Source organism: Delphinus delphis, chromosome 2 (assembly GCF_949987515.2).
Source record: "Delphinus delphis chromosome 2, mDelDel1.2, whole genome shotgun sequence".
Taxonomy (NCBI): domain Eukaryota; kingdom Metazoa; phylum Chordata; class Mammalia; order Artiodactyla; family Delphinidae; genus Delphinus; species Delphinus delphis.
Genome location: NC_082684.1, coordinates 29,716,313 through 29,743,763, shown reverse-complemented (window position 1 = coordinate 29,743,763; position 27,451 = coordinate 29,716,313). Strand labels below are relative to the sequence as shown.

The window sequence follows — 27,451 nt, the reverse complement described above, 5'->3', positions numbered from 1 at the left end:
AATGTTTGGTCTGTAATGATTTCAGTTTTTCATAAATATTTTTCATCTTTCATAATTGTATTGATATTTCACTAATTTTTTACATCCATTGCTAGCCTTTGGATTCTGTGAGTATAAGGAGCCTGAATCAACCCTCCGTGCTCTCAGGTTATTGCATGACCTGCAGATTGGAGAGAAGAAGCTACTTGTTAAAGTTGATGCAAAGACAAAGGCACAACTGGATGAATGGAAAGCAAAGAAGAAAGCTTCTAATGGGGTATGTTTTTTATAGCATTGTCTTCTCTAGGCCAGCTTTGCTCTTTCAGTGTAAATACGTCTCATTATAAAAAATCTAATACGGGGCTTCACAAGATCATCAAGAGGGTGTTTTTATAGTTTATAGTTACTTTAAGTCTTTTATCTACCCATAGTGGGTGGATGACTGTTGGTTTGCTTGTTCCAGGTTGGGATGAAGGTAGTAAGGGAGGCTGGACAAGGTTAACTTGCCAGAGAAAACACTGGTACAGACTATTCCAAACAGAGCTAATTCATTAAGGCAGCTTTTAAGTAAGTACAAAATATATTTCAACCTACGAAATTTTTATTAGTTGCCCTCTCGTTTAGAAGTACACAGGTTCTAAAATGAATGAAAATAAGTCTTATTGCTGTCATCTGGTGGTGGCTCTATTAAGTGAAGCTAAAGTAAAGGAAATTTTTGTATGTTGTAATGTATACATTATTATTGCCTCTCAACAAAAGCAAAAAATAGCTAAAACCTGAATGTATATTTCCTTGTTTTCCCTTCCTAGTTCCTTTTGACACGTCAAGCTGAACAGATCTAAAATAGATTGATTATTACCTTTCTGTCTCTACAAAAACAAAACAGCCTTTTTGCTCTCTTCAGGCTTTTCACTATCATTCAAAGTAGAAATAGGTTTCTTGGTTCCACCACTCCCTCCTTTACAAAAACATTGTAAAAAAAATTCATAAAAATAGAACAACCTATAAAGAAGACGTTAAGTATCAACCGTAATTCTATCATCATTAGTAAGCACTGTAGACATTTTTGTTGCATATTCTTCCAGGCATTTTTCTCTGTATGGGTGAGTATAGTTTTAATTGGAATATGTGAGTTTATTTTCCTTTTATAAATGAAGGATTGAATTCTGAAGTATTATTTTGTAAACAGCTTTTTTTCACTTAATCTTGTCTTTCTCTGGATTTTTAATAGTATTTTAACTGATTTATCTACATTGTTTTCTTCTCATCTGCCTGTTACAGTACTGCCCTATATTTCTAAAACATAAGTATAATTATGTCAGCCCCCTGCTCATGCATCCTAATGCTTTTGAATTTCTCACAGTGTAAAGCCCATATTCTTAGCATGGCATCCAAGGCTTGCTCCAGTCTACCTTTCTAGCTTTCTCCATCAATTCCCTTCATGTGTCAGTCATGTATCCCTACAAACTCCTTTGTGCTTTGATGTCCTTGTTGCTCATCCAAGCTCCCTGTTGAAATTCTATCCATGTAGTTAAAATGTTGCTTGATTCATATAGCTGACATCAGTCCTAGATTCCTCTCAGGCAGAAGTAAATCCTCTCTTCTCATATAAAACAGGATTTTACTGTTGTTACATCAGTCTGCTTTGTAGTATGTATTGTTTGTATCGCTCTCTCACAGCTCCTTGTACCCTGTTTCGTTCCCGTATCCCGCATTCTCTGATTATAAGATAGACAGGACAATAAATTCACAGACTATGTTTTTTCATCTTGTACCTCCACAGAACCTGGGTTAAGGTCTTGCTCATAACAAGAATGGGGAGAGCATTTATTATAACAGTTGCAGTTATGTTGCTCACCTGGTAATCTTACTGTCTTTCCCTAGCTTTAAAAGGAAGTAACACAATTTACACTCCAGAGAAATTGTATTTTATCTCATATGAGCACTGTTGCCTGTCATACCAGTAAAACCTTAAAAAAGCCAACTGTCTGCAACAAGACTTCTTAGATTTTCCTTGCTGTGATAACTGAATTCTTTTTTAAAATAAAGCATGCATTCAGTGTCTTCAAAGTTTTTTATATAATTCCCTGGATTCATTGTTTTACTGAGCTTGAAATTTAGCTTGTGAGGCGGTTTAAGTGGTGGCATTTGCAGATGGTGTTCGCTGAGCATGAAGTAAATCTGTATAGTTATGTAATAAATAAGGAAATGTATAATCATGTGACTTTATCTTGTAATCACCATTAATAAGAGGAATCACAATTGAAATCTGTTTATATTTTTCTTCAAGAATGGAATTGAAGCCACCTCCAATAAAAACAGAACGGTTATTTCAGATAAAATGAAATTTAAAAAATTAACAGACATGACTTCTGGGTGTGTTTGGCATGGCCCAGAGGTACTTAAAGTCATTATACAAACATGGTATATTTTCTTGGAGTGTTGATCTTACTCAACAATACTGGTAAAATGAAAATGTTGAGCAATTCTGTCAGTTAAAATTTTTTTTCAAACAGCTTAAGCAAATATAAGTATATTGTGGAGTAGATTGCAGGTTTGTCATGATTTTTCAGGGTAAGATGTGAAAGTATACTTGTTCTTTCTCTTTTATTGTCAATTTATTGGAGAAATTTAGAAAATACTGACTTAAAGTAGGTGACATGAGAATGAGACATTGAGAAACTTGTATGCTACCTATCCAGACATTTTCCTGATTCCCAGACAGAAGAAAAAATACTATTAGTTGTATAGTTCTCCGATTGAAAAAGAACCACGAGTTTGGCTAGAAAGAGAGATTTTTCCTGACCCAGAATTTTAAGAGGAATTATATGCCTTGAGTAGTAGCTTGATTAAAAGCTTTTATTTGGATTTTGCAGAATTTGTAGAAGCAACTTTTATGACCTTTAGTAAAAGTGTTTCGTTTGGGGCAGCCACGCTGATCTAGTCCTTGTCCTGTTGCTTTCTGGTTGTTCAGCAGTAGCGGTATAGGAGTAGAGATATTTGCTTGATCGTCACAGATAGTGCTTGTTAATCACACATTCAAGAATGAACTCTGCCAAGTGGTGGAAGTACAAATAATCTTTGGAAAGAGCTGCTTGCTTTACATTTTAATTGAGGACAGATCAGATACTGCAGGTAGGAACATCTTCACATCTTTGCCTGGAAATTAGTCTGGTTGAATCTACATTTTCTCAAAAGAAAGAACTGCATTTGCTTAGTTCCCAAAGAAGTTCTTGTTTTGAACTCTAGGAGGTCAGTGCCAAAGAGTGAGTCTAGTAGAGCTGCTTTCTAACTCTCCAGCTAGCAGCTTTACTATGGAAATTTTTAATTCCTCTGAAAAGAGCCAAATAGGTGGGCCATGTAAACATCTCAGATATTCAGTTGATTTCTTTGATCCTCTTGTACTTCCAAACCCTTCACTTTTTGCTGCTCAGTATTACTGAATGTGCTTTCTGTTTCTGAAGTGGAAGAAAAAACCGGAAATCGGGAAACTGTCTGTGGTTCAGGACCCAGAGGTAGAGTTTAAGTTGAAACTAAAAATAACTTTTCCTTCCATGGTATATATTGCTACTTTTGTTTTTCTTACATTAACAATTGGTTAAGAGATTTGGGCTCATAAGCTTTCCTTCTAAAAATGTACATTTTCTCTATAGATCAAGGGGCAGTAGTCATTTGTAAGGTGGTGTGAACTAGTTCATTCCAAATGCTTTACTTCTAATTTAGGTAAGACCAGCTATACTAATATTTAAGTTTTGGTTTAGGATGATGGTGGTAGGGAATTTAGGGGCTATGAGTATTTTTAGTTGAGTAAGCCTTTGGATTTATAACCCCACCTCAATCCTTATGCTTAAAAAAAGCATGGAGATGTAGAGGGTTCATGGAAAGAAATTTAGAATGTAGGGAAAATGCTGAAGACAGACTGGATGTTCCCTCATGAGGTATATTTTCATAATAAAGAATTTAGGTCTCAACAGCTGAGTATTTGGGTTGAAATAGCCATATGTATCTCAGGACCTACGGTTTCAGTGACAAGTTACTGGTGGTTTAAGTCTTTCATTTAAAACTTTTGGAGAAGCAGAGTATCACTGAAGGGATTTTAGTGAAAGCTGCTTAAAGACCTTATTGTGATATGTTATTGATTTAGAATAAGAAAGGAGCACATCACCACAATTTTAGTTTACAGTATTCTTGGTAAATAATGTAAACAATTTAATTACAGTCCTTGGTTAAAGCATCTCTTCTTTATCCCAGATGCCAAGTAGAAAGTTGGTTACAAGAATATTAGATGAAGAGGCAGGTTTGAGAAAGTAAAGAGTGGTTAGTTTTATAATATCACATTTAATGCCTTAACGTGAAAGTTGTCTCTATCATAATCTTCTCTTACCCTGTATTGTTAAATGCTTAACGGCAAGTTATTTTTTTGATTTTGAATTTTGTACCATCTAACATAGTATCTTGCATAGGGTAGGCTCTTAAGAGTTTGTTGAGCAAATTTAAGAAATAAATTTCTTAAATAAATAAACTAAGATCCCATATGCACGGCGTATGGGATCTTAGTTCCCCGATCAGGGATCAAACCCGCGCTCCCTACAGTGGAAGTGCAGTCTTAACCACTGGACCGCCAGGGAAGTCGCTGTTTTTGTTTATTTTAAATGGTGGCTACCATAGTGTACATAAAATTGTATTTTGCTTTTTTCATGTAATAAAGTTTTCAACTTTGAATGAGTTATTCAGTAAACATCATTAGTCTGTGCAGGTATTGAGCAAGACAATCTGAAAAATTGTGAAAGCTTTGCAGATGTGTAGTACGCTAGCCCTGTGATTTCAGTCTTTCTGTAGCTGGTTAGGGGTCAGAATGTTAACTATCAAGGGTAGAAAGGAAAAGAAAATCGTAAAGTGCAGTGTATCGAAGGAAAAAACAATAAAACAAATGAAGTTTAGTTTTGTGAAGTTAGGAATAAATCCAAATCTGCATTTAATAGGACTGCAGAGATGTTTGGGAGAAAACACGTTTGTTTTGTGTACTAACTTGTTTTAGAATGATTTTGATTTTCTTGTTTGATTTTCCCCTTCCCTCTCCTGAATCTGCCTTGTTTTTTTTAAGAATGCCAGGCCAGAAACTGTCACTAATGATGACGAAGAAGCCTTAGATGAAGAAACAAAGAGAAGAGATCAGATGATCAAAGGGGCCATTGAAGTTTTAATACGGGAATACTCCAGTGAGCTCAATGCCCCCTCGCAAGAATCTGACTCTCACCCCAGGAAGAAGAAGAAGGAAAAGAAGGAGGACGTATGTGTTACTGATTTCTGACAACAGAGTCATTCCTACAGTTTACATTTTGTACTGTCACTCTTGTGCTTTCATTATTTCCAACTTCTGAGGGGAAAGTAGAATGACTAGCGTTTTTAACAATATACTGTTAAGGCTAATTTGACCATGTTTTACCAACTAACTTCCTAATTTTTTTTTACCACAATGTTCCTGTTTCGCATGTTTGAAATGCAGTGACATGGAAGCTTGTGCATATTTGTGGATTCATTAAGTAAGGGGGAAAAAAAAAACCCAGACTTGAGTGATGAATAGGAACTGATATTAAGGGACAAAGTAAGATTTTTTTTCCCCTTTTGTCACAAAGGGGTTGGCCTTGTTTTGCCTTACTCCCTTATTATTTTTCTTCTGTCTCTACTCCAAGCGGGATACCAGGTCTCATTCAGTGAGGATTTTGACCCATTTTCAAATTTTTAGCCACCTTTCCTTTTAAGCCACGTCTCATTTCCTTCCATGGACAGTAGTGCTATTGGCCTTATAACTGGAGTACTATGAAAGAACATCATGAGATGAAACACTCCTCCCCAGTGTATTATATCATCACCTACTTTTGTCATCCTAAGCTAATTGAACAATAGGGAGTCCAGGTTGAGAGAAAATGTTTGGTTTTCTTATATTCATTTAATTTGAATATACTTAGAGAAATTATAGGGAGTGTTCTTTAAAAATATTGGAAGTGTATTATATGAATGGATTGTATATGCCCTGGAAAAGTAGTACTATGAAACATATATTGTGATTTAATATCAAGAGGTAGTTATAGTTCATACTATTTTGCATTTTATTGCCTTATTAGTCCATCTTCAGTTTTCTTCGTGGCCAGATACATCAGATACATTTTCTTTTTTATATATAAATTTATTTATTACTTATTTTTGGCTGCATTGGGTCTTTGTTGTTGCGTGCGGCTTTCTCTAGTTGCGTCAAGTGGGGGCTACTCTTCGTTGTGCAGCTCGGGCTCTAGGTGCACGGGCTTCAGTACTTGTGGCTCGTGGGCTCTAGAGCGCAGGCTCAGTAGTTGTGGTGCACGGGCTTAGTTGCTCCATGGCATGTGGGATTTTCCCGGACCAGGGCTCGAACCCGTGTCCCCTGCATTGGCAGGCGGATTCCCAACCACTGCGCCACCAGGGAAGCCCCAGATACATTTTTATTACTTGGCTTGTTCTTCCTCATGGGGCCATAAGAACCTGTCTAGTGAACTGCCAGTCACTGGGAATGGTAATTGGTAAGAGTCAGTCAGGTATAGGGTAATTAAGACCTGTAGGGTTTGTTCTTCCTCTTCCCCCATTAATGGTAAAGGAGAAAATAATTTGACATATTTGTTTGATACGGGTTGGGAGGAGAGAATCCAAGAAATTCTGCTCTATGGCAGGAATTATGGGTAAATTTTGTTGTTATGATTGTTTCCTCTGTCTTGGAAGGAATCAAGGAAGAAGCACTGCTAGTGCGAGACCCTCCTTATTCCACTGGTTGGGGGTGTTGTAGGGAGAGGAAGTGGTGGGTCATGGGAGGGGTTATAGAGTGAGTGAAATCTTTTTTATTATCAAGTAATTTGAAATCAAGAAAATGTTACAGAAATCTTGCTTACAGTATAAACATACAGAAAATTGTTTTTCAGAGTAATATGAACGCTTATTTGTTTGTTTTAATCTTTGTGGATTTTTCCGCAGATTTTTCGCAGATTTCCAGTGGCCCCACTGATCCCTTATCCACTCATCACTAAGGTTAGTTTACATTATAGACTTTGGCAATAACTTACGTTTACTGCTAATTGCCAGATTTGTGATTCTTGTCTAACTCTTTACTATTTAACTTAGATTGTTGGATTTGTTACTACATAAGTTTTTTATTTACTCCTGTCTTTTGTAAAACCTGTACAGAAAAAAAAACCTGTACAGAGCATCTAACCTTTAATTTCTGTCTATCAGTGTAGATTGATCGTTATGCATTCCCACCTGTCCCCCTTGTCTTTTAGGAGGATATAAATGCTATAGAAATGGAAGAAGACAAAAGAGACCTGATATCCCGAGAGATCAGCAAATTCAGAGACACACACAAGGTAGTATTCTTGTTTTTTCACTTGATACCAATCTAGACTTTTTACAGAATCCAAAGCAAACAGACAAAAAAAGAAAAATCAACCTTACAGTAGAATATAATTTTAAATGCTTTTTATATAGGTTTAATTGATATTTAGATAGAAACAAAGAAACAGAAGACCATTACCATATTAGTGTTGTCCTTGGCATATTGTACGTAGCTTTTTCAGTTACTGACTACTCTGCAGTCATCTCACTTTAATATGAATAAAAGCTAGTTTTATTTTTAGATTTCAACATAAACATCAAGGTCAGATTTAAACTAGATTCAAGGGGGCAGCAGAATAACATACACTGTAGTGTATTTCTGGGGGCAGTTATTTAACTTAATCTTAGGAAAACCTTTTCTTTAGAGCTGAGATTAAAATTTAAGATTATATTTGTATAGATTTGAGAGGGGGAGATTTTAAAAAGTAGGTCAGTGGTTACCAGACTTACCAAATTTTAGATGCATGGAAGAACTGTAAATTCCCATAAAGCTAATCTATTCATTGACCCCCACCATTATGATAGAGATCATATGGTGACTAATGCAAGATGAAACTCTCAGCTTGGAAAGTAACAAGGAATAGGATGTAAGTATGAGCTTCTGTTTTTTATTATATTTATGGATGCCCCCTCAGAAAAATATGCAAAGGGGTAACTGGCTTGGAAACGGGTATTTGTTCATAGTAAATCCCACTCACGAGTTTTGCCTATTGAAAGCTTCTCTCAATGACAGTGCATCTGTGAATGTTCCCTGGTGTTGAAGGTGATGCTTATGGACGGTGAAATGCAGACACTGCGTGAAATGTATTTTGATGTTAGAGATAATAAGATGTTACTGGTTCTTTCCTAAGATTGAGTGACCTTTAACTCAGTGAGATGTTAAGTGTTCATTTTTTCTTTTATTTAATCTTACTTTTTCTTATAGCTTTCGAAATCCCATGTTGACAATTAATGCCATCGAATCGATGCTGCTGAACACATTATTATCATGATGCCGAGCCCTAGCTCACATACACAGGGCCTTTTCAGGAATTAAGTATGTCTAAAAGCACAACTGTAGTTCTCCCAGATTAATTTTGAGAGTTAAAAAGTTAGTCCATGGGAAGTCATTTTAGAGGAATGCTTTTGGTTAGGTTCAGTACTCAAAATTTTCTGAGCAAGCTTGAAAATGGTATACAGTGTGTGTGTGGTTTACCCCCTTTTATTTGTTAAATCCTGTCATGTCATTGGTAAAGTATAAGGAAATCATGTTTCAAAAAATTAATTCAAAAGGTAATTGCTTCAGAGTTTGAGAAGCTGTCAGGCCTTTGACTGCCTTACACGTATTTCACTGTGGGGAGAATGTTTTGAATTTCCAAAATGTGTTTTAAAAATAAAAATCAAAGTGAAAAAGAAAAACAGTTTTTTTTATCGGGGGGTATGGTTAAAGGGGATATTTGAAACTTCGGTAACAAAAATTGAGCTCAGTGAACCTTTGCATGTTTTGGTATGAGTTTATTAAATAACCACAGACTGTCAGGGTATCAGCGTGGCAGGGGGCGTCCATTTACAGCACGGACGAGTCTGAAGAGAGAATAAGGTAAGATTTATGATTTTTTTTTTTCTGTCCTTTCCTCTTCATTATTTCACTACTTTCTTATGTCTTTTTAGACCACCTCATTTCCTCTTTCTCCAGTCTTTGTCTTAAAAAATATATACGTGTGTGTGTATCTATTTACTGCATACATAATCTAATACAATCTTTTAGAATTGCATTTAATATGGACAAGATTCACTCACTTTTTCATTTACTTAGAACAAAACTTTTGAAATGAGTTCTGAAACAAATCATTTACATAAGTGGAACTATACATTTAAGAAATAAGTAGTGTAGTGAATAGGCAAGCATAAAACAATTGAGGGACTCTACAAAAGAAATTATTATTGGAACAGCTAAAATAATCTGTAAGTATTTATTATCTCAGAAATAAATTTCTTATAAGTGTATGACACTGAGGTAAGTTTTATGTAGTCTAGCCTCATTTTACAATACACATTTTTTTATTCCATTATAGTACTGTTTCAAAAATTAGAATTTACCCCTTTAAATAGTTTTCAGTTTCTGTCCTCTTTTTGCCATTTCTTTTCTCTTCCCTTTGTAATTTCAATGTATTCAGTATTGGCTTGGCCTGCGTTCCATTTTGATATAAGACTGGCACCACAGCTGAATATATTGATTTCTCATGCATTAGCTTTTCTTTCGTAATCTTCTATCAGTTCTCTGATCCATGAGCAAGAGAAAGAGAGTATAACAGGTAAGATTGCTTTTTAAAGTTGTTTTAAATGCTTTACATGACTGAGAAAAGAAAAAAATGCACATTTTATTGTTGTCATTTAAATTTCATTTCGGTGACACTAAACATGGAACCAAAGGAAAAATGTTTTGTTTTTGTTTTTCCTGTTTGGGGTATTTTTTTTTCTGAGTTTGTGTAGAAACCGTGTGGTGCACTGGTAATCTTGTCAGGGTACAAACTTGGTCTGAATGTTATTTGGTTTATTTGTGAACCATGTACTTGCTCTTCCTCCCAGAAGCATAGCTTGTAGGCAAGGTTAATCCAGTGTTGGCGATCCATGTCCTAGCACAGCATCTGTAAGTTAATACGCAATCGTTCCTTCCAAGGATGGATTTATCACTGTTAATGTATTTTCATTGTCTTATAGGCATAATGGGCATAAATATGTTGCTTTTAACATTAAGCCAAAAATTAATTAAATAAAAATATTATGATTATGCACATTTTTTGCTTGAAGCAAGTGATTTTCAAACTTTTTGTATTTGGTGGGCTGTCCATCTTGTAATGGTGGGAGTAAATGTTTCCATAGGTGATAGGGTAGATATTGGCTGAATTCAGCTTGTCTTTTGGAGGGTGGGCAAACCAGAGGGCAGAAGATTATTTAGTTGCATTCCAGTGACCTGACTCTCTTCCCCCACCTCCCCTTTAAAACACTCAACTAATAATCGTTAGGTAATGGGAAGTCTGGGGTTATAGTAGCAGCAGTAGTCCCACTGATTTAAAGAAATTCATAATGGGAAGAATTACATTGTAGCCAAGTGATTGTATTTCTAGAAATTATTATGAACCATCACACTCCTCATGGTCATTTTAGTTACTACATAATCATTGAGTGGTCAGCCACACTTGACACAATCTCCCAGCATCCAAGATTGGAGATTCCTGGTCTGTTTAGAGTGTATGGTTTTGCACGAAATCTATCTAGGCTTGTGATTGCTTCAGTTTTATTTGTTAAGTAAAACCACAAGTATTTAATATTGAAGTACCAGTGGTTTGGGTTTGTTTTTTTTTTTGGTCGTTCCCAATATTGGGCTTTGCGCCGGGAAAAGTCTCAATACTGGAGCTATAGAGTTAACTCTAAAAGTACTTTTATTGGTTTCTAGAAACTGGAAGAAGAGAAAGGCAAAAAGGAAAAAGAAAGACAGGAAATTGAGAAAGAACGGAGAGAAAGAGAGAGGGAGCGTGAAAGGGAACGAGAAAGGCGAGAACGGGAACGAGAAAGGGAAAGAGAACGTGAACGAGAAAAGGAGAAGGAACGGGAGCGGGAACGAGAACGGGATAGGGATCGTGACCGGACAAAAGAGAGAGATCGAGATCGGGATCGAGAGAGAGATCGGGACCGTGATCGAGAAAGGAGTTCAGATCGGAATAAGGATCGCAGTCGATCAAGGTAAGGCTTTATGGAAGTTACTGTATGCTTGATAGCTTTAATAGAACTGCAGGTTAGTACTCTTCTTGGGCCATTTGCATGGATGTAGTGATAGAACTTCCTGAGACACAAAGCATACCTGGCTTGCTGTCTCACACACATGTAAAATATTGGTTAAGGGCTTCCCTGGTGGTGCAGTGTATAAGAATCTGCCTCCCAGTGCAGGGGACACAGGTTCGATCCCTGGTCCGGGAAGATCCCACATGCCGCGGAGCAACTAAGCCTGTGTGCCACAACTACTGAGCCTGCACTCTAGAGCCCGTGAGCCACAACTGCTGAAGCCCGCGTGCCTAGAGCCCGTGCTCCGCAATAAGAGAAGCCACCGCAATGAGAAGCCCGCGCGCCGCAATGAAGAGTAGCCCCCACTCACCGCAACTAGAGAAAGCCTGCACACAGCAACGAAGACCCAACACAGCCAAAAGTAAATAAACTAAAAAAAAAGAAAAATATATTGGTTAAATTAACAATTTTCAACTTCAGTGTTAGTTTCGGTCTGAAGCCAGTTTTTATACAGAACCAGCACACACCAGCCGTCCACCCAGTGTTTTGAATAGACATGATTCCTTGTTCTCTCACTTGGTCAGTGGGCATTTTCTCTAGTCACTGTTTGATTGAGGTCCCCTCTAGTGGGAAATCGGCTCTAGTACCACTGCTTTTAGCTCCTGGTGTCTGTTTGGTCCTATAGCCCACTGCGTGGCCACAACTTAACCTCTCAGGCTCTAAGTTTACTGTTTCTTTATGGCTTCTAGTAATTTATTTCACTTTGGTTTGGTTTGGTTTTATGTAAATTTTTTCATAATTATACTGAATTCATATGACATATCTCAAATTCTTTAGGAATGAGGTAGAGCAAAAGTGAACAAAGGAAGTGGAGAAGGGCATAAGTAGAAGGAAGCCAGTAGACGGAGGGAAGAGAGGAAATCCCACCTTTTTTTTTTCCCAAGCTAGTTTTCAAATATACATTACTGGGTTGAGATATTATTCTACCTGATTATAGCTGAAGGGAGGTCCACCGGTTGCTGGAACTGGAATTCAGGACTCTTATTATCTTTAGTGGGCATTAAAATCCTTCCCTTCCTTCTTCCACTGGAATAACCATTATTCTCTTGAATAACCACTATTGAGAATTTGACATGTATTAAAATGAGTGGTTTTATACTTTTACTACGGTGTACTGTTTCATATCATATATATACATAAATTTGTATAATTATATCCATGGTATCACAAATCTGCAGTTTGGTTTTATCACTCTGAATTAAATACTTGAGAACTTTTTATTACTGATAGATGTACAGTTGACCCTTGAACAATGCTGGGGTTGGGGTGCCGACCCTCTGTGCAGGCAAAAATTCGAGTATAACTTATAGTTGGCCCTCTGTATACACGGTTTTCCATATCTGCGGTTCTTCGTCCATGGATTCAACCAATTGTGGATTTGACCTACCTCAGATTGTGTAGTACTGTAGTATTTACTATTGAGAAAACTCTGTATAAGTGGACCTGCACAATGCAAACTCATGTTGTTCAAGAGTCAGCTGTAGTTCTAGTTTACCCATGCAACATGCCAGAATGCTCTTTGCTTCTCACCTTTGCCCATATCTGTATTCCTTGATTACTAGTGAAGTAGACTATCTTGTAACATGTTCGTTGGCCCTTAGTATTTCTCATATCTAGGTTTTTTTGTTTGTTTTCTGAGATGCTGATAAGCATTAACATTGAGTTTAGAAAGCAGTTCAGAATTTGGGGCCAGGATTATATTCTACATCTTTCTGACTTGTAAAGAGGAGTTTACAATTCTGCAGAAACCAAATGCTAAATTCTGGCTAGTGAGTTTATATATTATTTCATAATATATGTTGTCCGACTTTCTCTTGGGTTTAAACGAAAACACAAAGACTGACCGATTTTTTAAATCTTTTGTTTATGTAGAGAAAAGAGCAGAGATCGTGAAAGGGAACGGGAGAGGGAAAGAGAGAGAGAGAGAGAACGGGAACGAGAAAGAGAACGAGAGCGAGAGAGAGAGCGAGAAAGGGAACGGGAGCGCGAGAGAGAAAAAGACAAGAAGCGGGACAGAGAAGAGGATGAGGAAGATGCATATGAACGAAGAAAACTTGAAAGAAAGCTCCGAGAGAAAGAGGCTGCTTATCAAGAGGTAAATTGAGGGAAAGCTTTTATTCTTAAATCTTGGTACTTAGTAGGTTAGTCAAAAATTTTAGAACCCTTTGTATACATTTTTAAGCTTTGACAATTTTTTTTTTAGCGCCTTAAGAATTGGGAAATCAGAGAACGAAAGAAAACCCGGGAGTATGAGAAAGAGGCTGAAAGAGAAGAAGAAAGAAGAAGAGAAATGGTAATTTTCTTGGTTAAAAATAAGTGATTTTTCAGATAAAAATCAGATCAAATCTTTATTGTTAAGTAGAAGTGACTTCATAGTTAAAAAGTATGAGCTCCCAGTATAGATAATTTTTATATATTTCAAGTAGCTTTGGGACAATTTCAGTACACCAAAATGTTTTTCCCTCCTATTTTTCACGTTTTTGCTCCCTATAAACTAAATTACCATTTGGCATACTGTCAAAGTAAATCTGTCATAGTATAAAATGAGAATTTATAGACCTTTCTTTGATTAAGAATCTGCAGTATTTTTGAATTTCAAGAGGCTTTTAAGAGGCTTTGATATTCTGTTTAGTCTAGTACATTTGGATGAAGGAAATAGTCTCATGAGAAGACCTGTTTTTAGAAATCAAAATTATTGACTTCAGTATATAGTGCTTATAAATTATTGTTTTTCCTTATGTTACTACATTATCCTTCCTTTTAACTCCATGATAATCATAAAAATGAATGTTGTTTTTTTTTCATTTACGCTGTTTGATAGACTGTAACAGTGAAAGCAATTGGCCAAGGTTGTTACCTAAGTAAAATGACAAAAAGATAATTTATTTTATCATAGTACTTGCTTCAGTATTATGTTCCGTATGTTCTATCATAGCCAGAAGTTCATGAAGACTTCTTTATCTCCAGTTTGGAGATTATTCTTCCAAAAACATTACTGAAGTTAGGAATCTTCTTCAAATAGCTTTTGAACATGAGACATAGAGGAAATTTTTGTAAGTAACCAAAAGAGTGCATGCAGCAACTAGATAGTATAGTTTTCCGGATGGTAGGTCTTCTAAGGTCCTACAGTTATTTAAAATAATTTGATTTCCCTGGATTGTAGCTCCCATTCTAGAATTTCTTCTTAAACCGTAGGTTAGAAAATAGAGAATAATATAGTAAGAGACATAAAATTATTTGAAGAAGTGATTCTGCTTCCTGCAAGCAAATCTGAAACCTGTTTTTCTAGAGAAAAATTTCCTATTAGTTATCTTTTGCTTGGGAGCTTTAAAAAATATCCAGCAGTTAGAAAAGCAGTTACTTGCTCATTAAAAAATGTTCAAGTAGCAGAAGTGTATAGTGTAAAAAGTCACCTCATGAAAGGTGACTTACGTTAATACTTTAGTACGTACATTATGGGCCTTCCTCTGTGTGTGTGTGTGTGTGTGTGTGTGTGTGTGTGTGTGTGTGTGTGTGTGTATTTATTTGGCTGCATTTGTTTTCGTTGCTGCATGCGGGCTTTCTCTAGTTTGTCGAGTGGGGACTACTCTTCGCCGTGGTGCGCAGGCTTCTCATTGGGGTGGCTTCTCTTGTTGCAGAGCACGGGCTCTAGGCACATGGGCTTCAGTAGTTGCGGCATGTGGACTCGGTAGTTGCGGCTCATGGGCTCTAGAGCGCAGGCTCAGTAATTGTGGCGCACGGGCTTAGTTGCTCCGTGGCATGTGGGATCTTCCCAGACCAGGGTTCGAACCTGTGTGCCCTGTATTGGCAGGCAGGTTCTTCTTAACCACTGCCCCACCAGGGAAGTCCCCTGTGTTTTATTTAGATATTTGTAAATATTGTCATCGCTACCTGACAATCTACTTGAATGCATTTGACAGATTTTGTGCTAGGTACTGGGTGTACAAGAATAACTAATGCTTCAAACTCTTAAACAATTGGGTGGTATTGTCAGAGAGATGAACTGGTTGCTGTATTGTGTGTGTGAGTATTTAAGGTATGATAATGGTGTGTTCACAGTATTTTGGGAGTGGAGTACAGAGAAAGTGATTAATTTTGTCTGGGGGAAGGAGTTGGTCATGAATAGATGGTTATATTGGGGAAGTCTTTAGAAAGGTGTAACGTTTGAACTGGATGAAATGTGTTAATATTTTACTGTAGTCATAAACCTACATCTGCTTTGTATATAATATTGTTGGTATAGTAGATAGAGATGTAGATTATAAATACTTTAAAGTATTTTTTATGTCTGTATATTACATATAATTAGATATAATTTCTGTGAAATATAATAGTTGTTGTATTTAAAATTCCAAAAATAGGAATAAGAGATTCATGTACTTTCATGGTTTGTTTACTCAAAGTTAGGCAGGCATTACCTTTCGATTGATGCATAAACGTGATTTAAATTTTTAATCCTGCAATTCATAAAAACTACTTGTATCATCATCTACCTATAAACGAAACATAAAATATTTTTGTCCGGTTAACAGATTCAATAAGATAACTTTCAGTTTTCTTTCTTGGTGTGCTTAGGTTTCATTAGAAAAAAATTACTGTACTTTGAAGTGTATCTTCATAGAGAAAATTTATTGTAGCATACCATCAGTATATGTGGCTTTCATTTCATGGATAAGCCCTAAATCTGACTTGCTTTTAAGAGTAAAAGATTTTAAAAATCTAATGTTACTTACATTTAATATATAAGTTTATGAGAATGAAAAAGTTCAAGTGGTATGGATAAGAAAAATCTATTCCCAAGAAAGGGCGAGGGGGTAATCTAAATTAATTCTATGTTAATTTTGCACACTTTGTCCTTCATTTCCTCAAAGGCAAAAGAAGCTAAACGACTAAAAGAATTCTTAGAAGATTATGATGATGATAGAGATGATCCCAAATATTACAGGTAAAGAAGCCTTGCTTTATGAACTCATACTGTCAGCTTTTTATTAGCTGTATTTTCTCTTGTCTACAAGAGAGTGCAAGTTCACTCAGTGGAGTAAGAAAGAAATCTTTGAATTCATCTTGTAATTATCCCCATAGTTGATAATGCTGTTTTCCGGGGGTCCGGGCCTGTTATAAAAGAATTGACAATTCTATGCACCTTCTTTGGAGGAAGGTTCATAATAGTATTGTGACAAATTAACTTTTCTTCCTGTGTTTTATTTTTTATTTATTTATTTATTAAAATGTGTGTTTGTTTATTTATTTTGACTGCACTGGGTCTTAGTTGTGGCATGCAGAATCTTTAGTTGCGGCATGCAGGCTCTTAGTTGCTGCATGCATGCGGGATCTAGTTCCCCAACCAGGGATTGAACCCTGGCCCCCTGCATTGGGAGTGCGGAGTCTTACCCTCTGGACCACCAGGAAAGTCCCTCATGTGTTTTAAAGAACTTCAGTTTTTATAGCAAATTATAACTTGCCTTTATGACTATCTAAGGTGGCCTAGAAATTTTTGTCTTCAAGAATTTCTAGAGTGCTACATAGTAATCTGAACACCCTCCCGCCCTCCTTCACCCAATTGCTATACTATTATGAAGTGAGAGTTGTGAAGCCTGCATTTCCTGATATCTGTTCCCGTGGCATTTCTAAACTGTTCTCATTCTTCTAACATTTACGGCACTTTGGTAAAATTGTTTGCTTTGTTCTGCTCCCTCCACTCCAAACTATAATTTCCCTAAGGTTATGAAGAATATTTTGATTTTTTTCTCATGTGCCTGGCATGATACAGTCATGTAGTGAATGCATTTAATGTATATAATTTAATACACTGTAGCTGAAATAATCAAAACATTGGATTAACACTTTAAATTGAATGAATGCCAAGGATTTGACTTTGTAGAAAATGCAAAGTAAAATTATTGAATCATAGATTAGCAGTACATTATTTCAACATTCTGAGATATAATAAAGTGCTAAATAGAACCTCTGCTTTCTCTTGATTATGCCCTGCTGCTTCTGTTAATTTTTTTTTTCCCCCACAAGGAAAGGAGTTGATTTAAATTAAAGGTACAAAACTAATATTTGGGATATTACTACTCCTTGTATTAATTTTTCACAACTTGGCCTCCAAGACAACACAGATTACTTGTTAGTTTCCCTGTGGAATAGGTATAAAATGAGAGCATTCTTCCCTCTGAAAGCTACTTTTTTACTTGTAGATACTCATTTAGAGTGACTTAAGAATGAGGCATGGTGATAACGTGACAAGACAGTGCTGACTTAGTAAACATTAACATGCAGAGAGTACACTGTCTTGGGTGTTCTACAGATATAGAGCATTAAGACAGTCTTCAGTCTCTTAGCATGCAGCTGTTAGTATGGAAAGAACTTGCTTTTGGAGACATTATGTGTAGTAGTTTAGACCTGAGTATTAAATAAGGCCTGTTATTTACTTTTGCAGAGGAAGCGCTCTTCAGAAAAGGTTGCGTGATAGGGAAAAGGAAATGGAAGCAGATGAACGGGATAGGAAGAGAGAGAAGGAAGAGCTAGAGGAAATCAGGCAGCGCCTTTTGGCAGAAGGGCACCCGGATCCAGATGCAGAGCTCCAGAGGGTAAGATACTATGACATCCATAACAATATTCTTTTAAGGCTATCATGTCATCTTAAGCCAGCCAACTATGATATAGTTTAGTTTATAAGGGAAATGTTTACACTCCATGCATCTTGCTATTTTGGGGGGAGGATATTAGTATTTTTTTCTTTATTTTATTATGTAAGTCATCAGTATTAGTTGATTTACAGCTTTATGTTCAACATCTTCTATATGTCTTACTCCTTTATTTCTGTGAAGTATTACTTATTAAGTGAATGTCTTTTAATGTAACTTTGCTAGAAACTGTCCTTCTTATATGTGCTCTGACACTTAATGACTTTTGTAGTTTGAATTCTCTCATTACCGCCCTAAATATTTTATTTCCAAAATAAAGATGTTTTCATGAACAGCTGGTCATTTAAAAATGAAAAAGACTGTCATAGGACATGGCATACCCATTCTTGCTTTTAAGAATAGTGTCATGTTAGAAAAGTTTTTAGTTCTTAGTGTATCACAGATCTTAATACTATAAATTCTTCATATCAACTTTAAAAAATCTGTTATATGCTATTAACAGGAACCATGTCTTCTTACATGTCCCTTTTATTCTTCAAAATAAAATAGTGTTATTTTTTTCTGTTAAGTACTTACATAAGTAAATAGAAAGTTCAGACAACATAGAACACAGTAATGAAGAAATTAAAAACTGGCTGATTCTTATAACCCCCCTCACACATAAGTTTTATAAGTGGGAATGTTGTTACGTGCACTTTTTTTCTAATGTGCTTTTCATTTTTAGATTTTTACTCAAGTATAGTTGACATACAGTATTATATTAGTTTCAAGTGTACAACAGTGATTTGACATGTGTATACATTATGAATTGATCACCATGATAAGTCTAGTAACCATCTGTCACCATACCAAGTTATTAAAACAATATTGACTATATTCCCTATGCTGTATGTTACATTCCCCATGAGTTATTTTATAACTGGAAGTTGGTACCTCTTTTTTTTTTTTTTAAAGATGTTGGGGGTAGGAGTTTTAGTAATTTATTTATTTATTTTTGCTGTGTTGGGTCTTCGTTTCTGTGCGAGGGTTTTCTCTAGTTGTGGCAAGCAGGGGCCACTCTTCATCGCGGTGTGCGGGCCTCTCATTATCGCGGCCTCTCTTGTTGCGGAGCACAGGCTCCAGACGCGTAGGCTCAGTAGTTGTGGCTCACGGGCTTAGTTGCTCCGCGGCATGTGGGATCCTCCCAGACGAGGGCTCGAACCCGTGTCCCCTGCATTAGCAGGCAGATTATCAACCACTGCGCAACCAGGGAAGCCTGGAAGTTTGTACCTCTTAATCCCCTTCACGTTTTTGCCCTACCCCCCATCCTGCTCCCCTCTGGTGACCACCAACTTGTTCTCTGTATGAGTCTGTTTTGTTTTCTAATGTGCTTTTACTTCAGGTATAATCTTCCACCAAGAATTTCTCCAGTTTATAGTCCAGGTGTCTTATTTTTCATCATCATGGTAGTATTGTCAGTGTTTTAAATCCTTGCCATTATAACATTTAGGTTGGGGAATATTACTTTGGTTTTTTTTCTTTTTTTCTTTTTTTTTTTTTTTGCGTTACGCGGGCCTCTCACTGTTGTGGCCTCTCCCGTTGCGGAGCACAGGCTCCAGACGCGCAGGCTCGGCGGCCATGGCTCACGGGCCCAGCCGCTCCGCGGCATGTGGGATCTTCCCAGAGCGGGGCACGAACCTGTGTCCCCTGCATCGGCAGGCGAACTCTCAACCACTGCACCACCAGGGAAGCCCAATATTACTGTGTTTTAATTCTCTGATTACCAGTGGGTTTGAATGCCTTGCAGATGGTTTAATGGTCATTGTACTTCCTTTGTGAGTTGATAAATGGTGTTATGCACAGATTTTAAATTTTTGTGTAGTTCAGGATACGTACTTTTACTTTTGTTTTTCCTGTGTTTGTTTCATGCTCAGAAAACTTGCTGATGTATTCATCCCAGTTTATAATGCTCTTATGATGTTTATTTTTTATTATATTTTGTAATTTCAGGGGGAGTGTTCATTTTGGTTTAGGAGTTTGACTTCAGAATTCTCCCTCCCGCCACTTCTTCCTTTTCCTGTTTGTGAATACAGAAGTGACTACCACCTTCAGCCATTACCAAGAAATAAAAAATGATTATCTATGACCAGGCTGAGGATTTGAGTTGCCTCTTGTGTATTGTGTATACTATTGGGTTCTATTGGGTTGGCCAAAAAGTGCCTTTGGTTTTTAAGTAAAGTAAAAGACACATTTTCCATTTTCACCAAGAACTTTACTGAACAACGTATTCACCCTTTTGTTCGACCTACCTTCTGCCATTTTTCAGGCAACTTCATAATTCCATCTTCCCGAAACTTTTTATCTTTTTGAGCAAAGAACTGTTCCAGGTGCCTTTTACAGTCTTCCAGGGAATTGAAATTTTTTCCATTAAGAGAATTTTGTAAAGACCGAAATAAATGGAAATCCGAAGGTGCAATATCTGGTGAATACGGGGAATGAATCAGAACATCCCAGCCAAGCTGTAACGGTTTTTGCCTGGTCATCAAAGGAACATGCAGTCTTGCGTTATCCTGATGGAAGATTATGCATTTTCTGTTGACTAATTCTGGACTCTTTTCGTCGAGTGCTGCTTTCAGTTTGTCGAATTGGGATCAGTACTTGTTGGAATTAATCGTTTGATTTTCTGGAAGGGACTCAATATAATAGAAGGCTCCCAACCCCACGATATATACAACATCACCTTCTTTGGATGAAGACTGGCCTTTGGTGTGGTTGGTGGTCGTTTATTTTGCTTGCCCCACCATCTCTTCCATTCCACATTATTGTACAGTATCCACTTTTCATCACCCATCACAATATGTTTTAGAAACGGAACATTGTCATTACGTTTAATGAGAGAATCGCATGCAGAAATACGGTTAAGTTTTTTTCGCTTAACTTACGTGGAACCCAAACATCAAAGCGATTCACATAACCAAGCTGGTGCAAATGATTTTCAGCACTTGATTGGGATATTTTGAGTATGTTGGCTATCTCCTGCATGGTATAACGTTGATTGTTCTCAATGTCTCGATTTGATTGCTATCAGCTTGAACTGGTCTACCCAACCATGGAGCATCGTCCAGCGAGAAATCTCCAGCATGAAACTTTGCTGACCACTTTTGACATGTTCAGTCAGTCACAGCACCTTCTCCATACACGGCACAAATCTTTTTTTGCATTTCGGTTGCGTTTTACCTTTCTTGAAATAATAAAGAGTAATATGCCAAAAATGTTGGGTTTTTCTTCCATCTTCAATATTAAAATGGCTACACAAAAATTCACCAATTTTGATGTCTGTTTTTTAAATGCACGCTGATATGACAGCTGTCACACACAGTCTAACAAAATTGTTTCGAATGAAGTTAAAGACAACTAAGTGCTACTAGAGCCAAAAAAACCGAACGAACCTTTTGGCCAACCCAATAAAATAAAATTTCTGATTATAATTTCTTTAATAACGATATAAAAACATAGTTTTTCATTTTGAATTAGCCAACTATTAGCAATTACCTTTGTTATCTCTGTAGAGTGTATACAGGCCACTGAAGAATGGTAATATATGTGAAATACTAAAAAAACATTTTGCAGAGTACCTAATATATCTATAGATTTAGTTCTGATTATAGAAGGAGGCAGTGTTTTGTTATTTCTAAGGAAGAAGAAAAATAGAGATTTTGTGAAAGATAAAACATAGAGCTGGTTGAATTGAAGATAGTTGGGGTCTGTTTCAGTTGACCAGGTTATTTTCTGGTTTTAGATGGAACAAGAGGCTGAGAGGCGCAGACAACCACAAATAAAGCAAGAACCAGAATCAGAGGAAGAGGAAGAAGAAAAGCAAGAAAAAGAAGAAAAACGAGAGGAACCCATGGAGGAGGAAGAAGAGCCAGAGCAAAAGCCCTGTCTCAAACCAACTCTGAGGCCCATCAGTTCTGCCCCATCTGTTTCCTCTGCCAGTGGCAATGCAACTCCCAACACTCCTGGAGATGAGTCTCCCTGTGGTATTATTATTCCTCATGAAAATTCACCAGATCAACAACAACCTGAGGAGCATAGGCCAAAAATAGGACTGAGTCTTAAACTGGGTATGTTTGCATTTCGTTCCTCCTTTTTCCCTCCTTTCCCCCTCTACCCGCCACAACTACATAAATTTTGCCTTAAGGGAAAAATAAATATGTACTGCTTGGTAGGTAGTTAGAAAACTACTTAAAAAAAAATGCCTTTCTAGCTCATGATTGTTTTCATAGTTCTGCTAGTGCTCCTGTATCTGCAGCTGCCCTGCATTCTGAGAAGTGAAAAGTTAAATTTTCTAGCGCTTGTGATTAGTGAGTTATTTTTTATAGCTGGCATCTTTCTCTGAGGTTTGTGGAGGTATATTTACAGTGCTTTTTAGGCATGGTGGGTTGTAAAATGTAACATTTGAGAATTAAGTCATTGTGCTAATACAGTGTTTTTACTATAGGTGCTTCCAATAGTCCTGGTCAGCCTAATTCTGTGAAGAGAAAGAAACTCCCTGTAGATAGTGTCTTTAACAAATTTGAGGATGAAGACAGTGATGATGTACCCCGAAAAAGGAAACTGGTTCCCTTGGATTATGGTGAAGATGATAAAAATGCTGCCAAAGGCACTGTGAACACTGAAGAAAAGCGCAAACACATTAAGAGTCTCATTGAAAAAATCCCTACAGCCAAACCTGAGCTCTTTGCTTATCCCCTGGATTGGTCTATTGTGGATTCTGTGAGTAGCAAATTGTATTTCATTATTTTATTGCAAGTTTTTGGTTTTGACTATAGCACACAAACTCAGTTCATTCCGTTTATGACAAATAGGGGTGATAAGGTGGCTAGAATCTTGACATGGTCAATAATAATAGATTATTGTAGAAATTCTTTTGGTACCTGAGGTCTTCATAAATTAGAAGCAAATAATTTCGTCTCGATACTTATCTGTGTTAAGTCAACTTGTTAATGATCATACTGTATTTTAGCCTTAAGAAAAATTATGAAGTTATATAGGTTTTTTAAGTAAATGTAATAAAAAGCTCTTCAATTTAGTAACCATGCTTTATTTTATAGATATTGATGGAACGACGAATTAGACCATGGATTAATAAAAAAATCATAGAATACATAGGTGAAGAAGAAGCTACATTAGTTGATTTTGTTTGTTCTAAGGTTAGTCTTTTACTCTTTCGCCAACGTTTGTTACATACTTCAAAATGTTAGAGACTTTCTAAATTGAAAATTTTTACAGGGCCAAGTCAGTGATAATTTAGTTTTAATTACAAGAGTCATGGCTACTTAAGTGAACCCCTCTATACTATTTCAGACCCCACGCTGCATGCTTTCATTTCAGAGGGTCAGAGAGGACAGAATAGCTGGCTGCTGCCAATTTTGCTCTCTCCCTGCCCCTGAGAATGCTTTGCCACCCCCTTCTTGTCTTAATGGTTAGAATGTTGCTGAAGTACGGTTGAGGTTTTGTGGAGACAGCCAATAGCTTGTCTCAATTCTTTTTCAGTCATCCATCCTTTGGAAAAGAAAGTATAGTGCCCTTCATAGCATAATAGTGGTGTTAACTGACTGATTACTGTGTGCCAGGCTTCTTTCCCGGGAGGTACGGTGTTAAGCATTTTACAAGACTTCATCTTCTTCAAACCTCCCAACAACCTTAGGAAGTGCAGGTTACTAACAGTATCCCCATTCAATACATGAAGAAATTGAGGCTTAGGGAGAGATCGTGTCTTGACCATGGTTACATGATAAGTAGCCTGTAGAACTCATGCTCTTAACCACCAAGGTATACCACATCCTTTCATTGTCCCCTGAAGGCAAAGTATTTCTATAAAGGAATAGCTAATTGCGTTTTAAGGAGATGGTATTTTTCTACCAGTACTGCTCTTTTAACATTAGGCATAGCTAATTTAAGTGACCCTTTCCACTTGTCATTACTGTAGCATAAACACTTATAAGTCTGGATTTGAATTAGAAGACAAATAATGTGATGATTAAGATCCCAGGTTTTAGTGTCAGACTTTTATTGAAAAGAGGGAGATTCTGGGAATTAAGAAATTTATAGAAAGGTTCTAAAGTCATAAGAAATTCTCATACTAGTTTGAGGGCACCTTAAAATTTTTTTTTTTTACTGTATTGCTAATGTTTTATTTATTTTCAAAGTGACAGTTATTTTTTTTCTCTTAGGTTATGGCTCATAGTTCACCTCAGAGCATTTTAGATGATGTTGCCATGGTAAGTTAGAAATTTACTGTTGTTAATATTTTAATTACACAGGGAGATCAGCTCAGTGCGTTGTGACGACCTAGAGGGATGGGATACGGAGGGTGGGAGGGAGGTACAAGAGGGAGGGGGTATGGGGATATATGTATACATATAGCTGATTCACTTTGTTGTACAGCAGAAACTAACACAACATTGTAAAGCATTTATACTCCAATAAAGATGTGAAAAAAAAATTTAAATTAATATCAGTGTGAACAAACTAACTTCTCTGAATTTGATTGAATTTCTCCTTGTGTTGGTTCCAGAATCTTTATGGGCCTGAATTAAAATTTGAACATGCATTAAGAGGTTAAAGGCGTTCATAGTAAGATATTATTAGACAACAGTAGAGTTAGGGTTTTTTTGTTTTTCTTTTTCCTTTGCGGTACGCGGGCCTCTCACTGTTGTGGCCTCTCCCGTTGCGGAGCACAGGCTCCAGACTCACAGGCTCAGCGGCCATGGCTCACGGGCCCAGCCGCTTCCGCGGCATGTGGGATCTTCCCGGACCAGGGCACGAACCCGTGTCCCCTGCATCGGCAGGCAGACTCTCAACCACTGCGCCACCAGGGAAGCCCGAGTTAGGTTTTTTTTTATCATTCTCTCCCCTCCCCTGTTTTTGGTGTTTGTGTGTATAAATATAAATTCTGAATCTATTCATAAACTTAGAGACCATTTATGAAGTGTTTACTGGGTAGAGCAATGTGCTAGAAGCACAGAAAGGTGGAATATCTGCCCTTAAAGAACCAGCAGGGAAACAAGTGTACCAATATTGATACTGTAATATCCTTAGTATAATGGGGATATATAAAAATGATCATGGGGGCAGAGGAGATGAGTAGTTAGGTGTTGACGGAAGTTAGGGAAACCATCACAGGAATTACCATGTAAACTGAGACTTGAAGATTGTATTACTCTTTTGTCACTTGGGCAGGTGTCTGTTGGGTTGGCAGTAGTTAAACATCAAATCCCAAATTGCACTTAATTTGGGTATTAGAGTTAGTGGTTGTGGTTGCATTGATTTTGTGAGAAAAGAAAGGAAGAGAATTGATGGTAAAGGTGAGAGAGTGATAGAATGGACTGTGAACTCCAGTCTAGGAAGAAAAGGAAATAATATCAGAACAGAGTTGGTGGTCTGAATGAATCAAAGATTGGTGGTTCCAATGAAGCTGTGGGAGATGTGTTGGAATGAAATAACTGGAAAGAGAGGTTTAGTTAGAGAGTAGAATGTTTAAGAATACAATTGGTAAATTAATCCAGATGATGGCAAGGTGCAAAGTATGGCCATGGGAGTTTCTGGGGCAGAGTTGATGTCATTGTTTAGAATATCAATGAACTTTAAGCTGGGTTATAACACACAGAAATAGAAATTACTGTGTGTTGGGACTGGGATTGGAGAGAAATACAAGAACCAGCTGCCAGAGCACTCATTTAATGTGGATGAAAGATTAGATATTTGCTAGACAGCTGCTGTTGGAGTGAACCGGTGGTGTAATGAGATCTCGCGAACATCAGTGGAGATATTGTTTACTAGGAGAGAAACAATGAAGATCCAGCAGCTTCCCCTCTCTTGTGGAGACTAAAGCTCTGAAAGTGAGGAGCTTTCTCAGAAGGCCACAGGGGTGTCAGGGTCTTTAGGGGACGTACCACATTTTCAATTAAGGTAAGGAGATGAAAAGTCTAATTAAAGAAGTTGGGATAGCATAAAGTGGAATAGGGTCTAAAGGGCAGAGTGGGAAAGTAGCAACAGGAAGAAGAGTCAGAGAGGAAGAAGAAACGTCAAGCATGATGTGAGATGATAGGTGACCAGGGAAACTTTCATTTTGAGCTGCAATTAAAGTTGTCAGGGAGTGCCATAGGAGGGTGCCTAACTAAAAGGAGCTCTAAGGTCAAGATGTTATGTGTCCAAACACTATGTGATGTCTGAAACCAGATAACATTAGTTTTCTGCTGCCTAGCTAGCCTAATGCATCTGTTGTCTAAAATTCCTGAAAAAACGTTTGTGAAAAGTTTGATGCCATAATTCTGAGCCTCAGATGAAAGGAGAAATGTGAATAGATCCCAGTCCTTAGGGATACAATCTGAACTTCCTTGACCTTCCAGCCTCTTCACAAAGTTATCCTTGAGTGAAGAGAGGGTTTTGTAGTTAGGCCTGAGTTAAGGAATTAAAAAAAAAAAATCGGAATTCCTGGCAGTCCAGTGGTTAGGACTCTACACTTTCATTGCCAAGGGCCCAGGTTGAATACCTGGTGGGGGGACTGAGATCCCACAAGTCATGCGGCCCAAAAAAAAAAAAATCAGGGGCTTCCCTGGTGGCGCAGTGGTTGAGAGTCCGCCTGCCGATGCAGGGGACACGGGTTCGTGCCCCGGTCTGGGAAGATCCCACATGCCGCAGAGCGGCTGGGCCCGTGAGCCATGGCCGCTGAGCCTACGCGTCCAGAGCCTTGTGCTCCGCAACGGGAGAGGCCACAGCAGTGAGAGGCCCACGTACCGCAAAAAAAAAAAAAAAAAATCAGTGTTCTGGTTTGTGGCCTTGGCAGAGGTATAATCACTGTTGGTGAAGATGTCATGTGTCACTATTAATCCGTTTGATCTGTTGAAATAGTTTGATATTTAGAGTATAATTAAACTCTACTGCTTATTCGCTTATATTGTTTTTGATTATTTTTTCTGGCTCATTGTTGATCAGAGTGGGAGGAAACCAATTGAGTTGGTGTTGTCAGCCAGTTCTGGTAATAGCTCATGGACCCTCTAAATATTTCTTGAATAAATGAGATGGAAATTTTAGCTCAAGTAGTATTTTGCTCTTATTAGAAATCTTTTTCAAACTGTACCTTTCCTCATTTTATGTAAGTTAATGAACTTTGGTTGCATTTTTGTACCTGGGTTCAATTCCTCATTAATTAGTGTTGCAGCGTAGTTCATTTTTTTTTGGCTGTGGGATCTTAGTTCCCTGACCAGGGATTGAATCTGCGCCCTTGGCAGTGAGAACGTGGAGTCCTAACCACTGGACCACGAGGGAATTCCCACAGCAGTTTTTTTTAAACTATGGGTTAAGTCTGGCTCATAGATGTCTTATTTAAGTTCTTTATTTGTCATCACTGAGAAATGTAAGGAAATTTCTCAGGAAAATCCATTTCTGGCTTGTTTTAGGTACTTACTGATTGTAATAATAAGCACTCTTCAAAGCACTTGGTACATATCAACTCTTTTAATTCCCACAGTAGAAGCAGTATGACATAGCTACTATAACCTCTGTCTTACAGATGAGAGAACTGAGGCTGATTGTGATTA

General features: G+C 37.4%; 1 protein-coding gene across 4 annotated transcripts in view; it reads left to right on the top strand.

Moving 5' to 3' along the window:
• RBM25 (RNA binding motif protein 25) overlaps window positions 1-27,451 on the top strand; it is a 56,152-nt gene that overhangs the window by 22,514 nt on the left and 6,187 nt on the right. For all 4 annotated transcript variants that reach the window (XM_060004278.1, XM_060004276.1, XM_060004279.1 and 1 more), the window contains 13 exons: window positions 96-256; window positions 5,084-5,269; window positions 6,979-7,032; window positions 7,284-7,367; window positions 10,832-11,118; window positions 13,090-13,312; window positions 13,421-13,510; window positions 16,089-16,162; window positions 17,660-17,810; window positions 21,646-21,970; window positions 22,348-22,622; window positions 22,961-23,059; window positions 24,083-24,130. In XM_060004278.1, coding sequence (XP_059860261.1) covers window positions 96-256; window positions 5,084-5,269; window positions 6,979-7,032; window positions 7,284-7,367; window positions 10,832-11,118; window positions 13,090-13,312; window positions 13,421-13,510; window positions 16,089-16,162; window positions 17,660-17,810; window positions 21,646-21,970; window positions 22,348-22,622; window positions 22,961-23,059; window positions 24,083-24,130 — 2,057 coding nt within the window. The remainder of the gene's footprint in view (window positions 1-95; window positions 257-5,083; window positions 5,270-6,978; window positions 7,033-7,283; window positions 7,368-10,831; window positions 11,119-13,089; window positions 13,313-13,420; window positions 13,511-16,088; window positions 16,163-17,659; window positions 17,811-21,645; window positions 21,971-22,347; window positions 22,623-22,960; window positions 23,060-24,082; window positions 24,131-27,451) is intronic.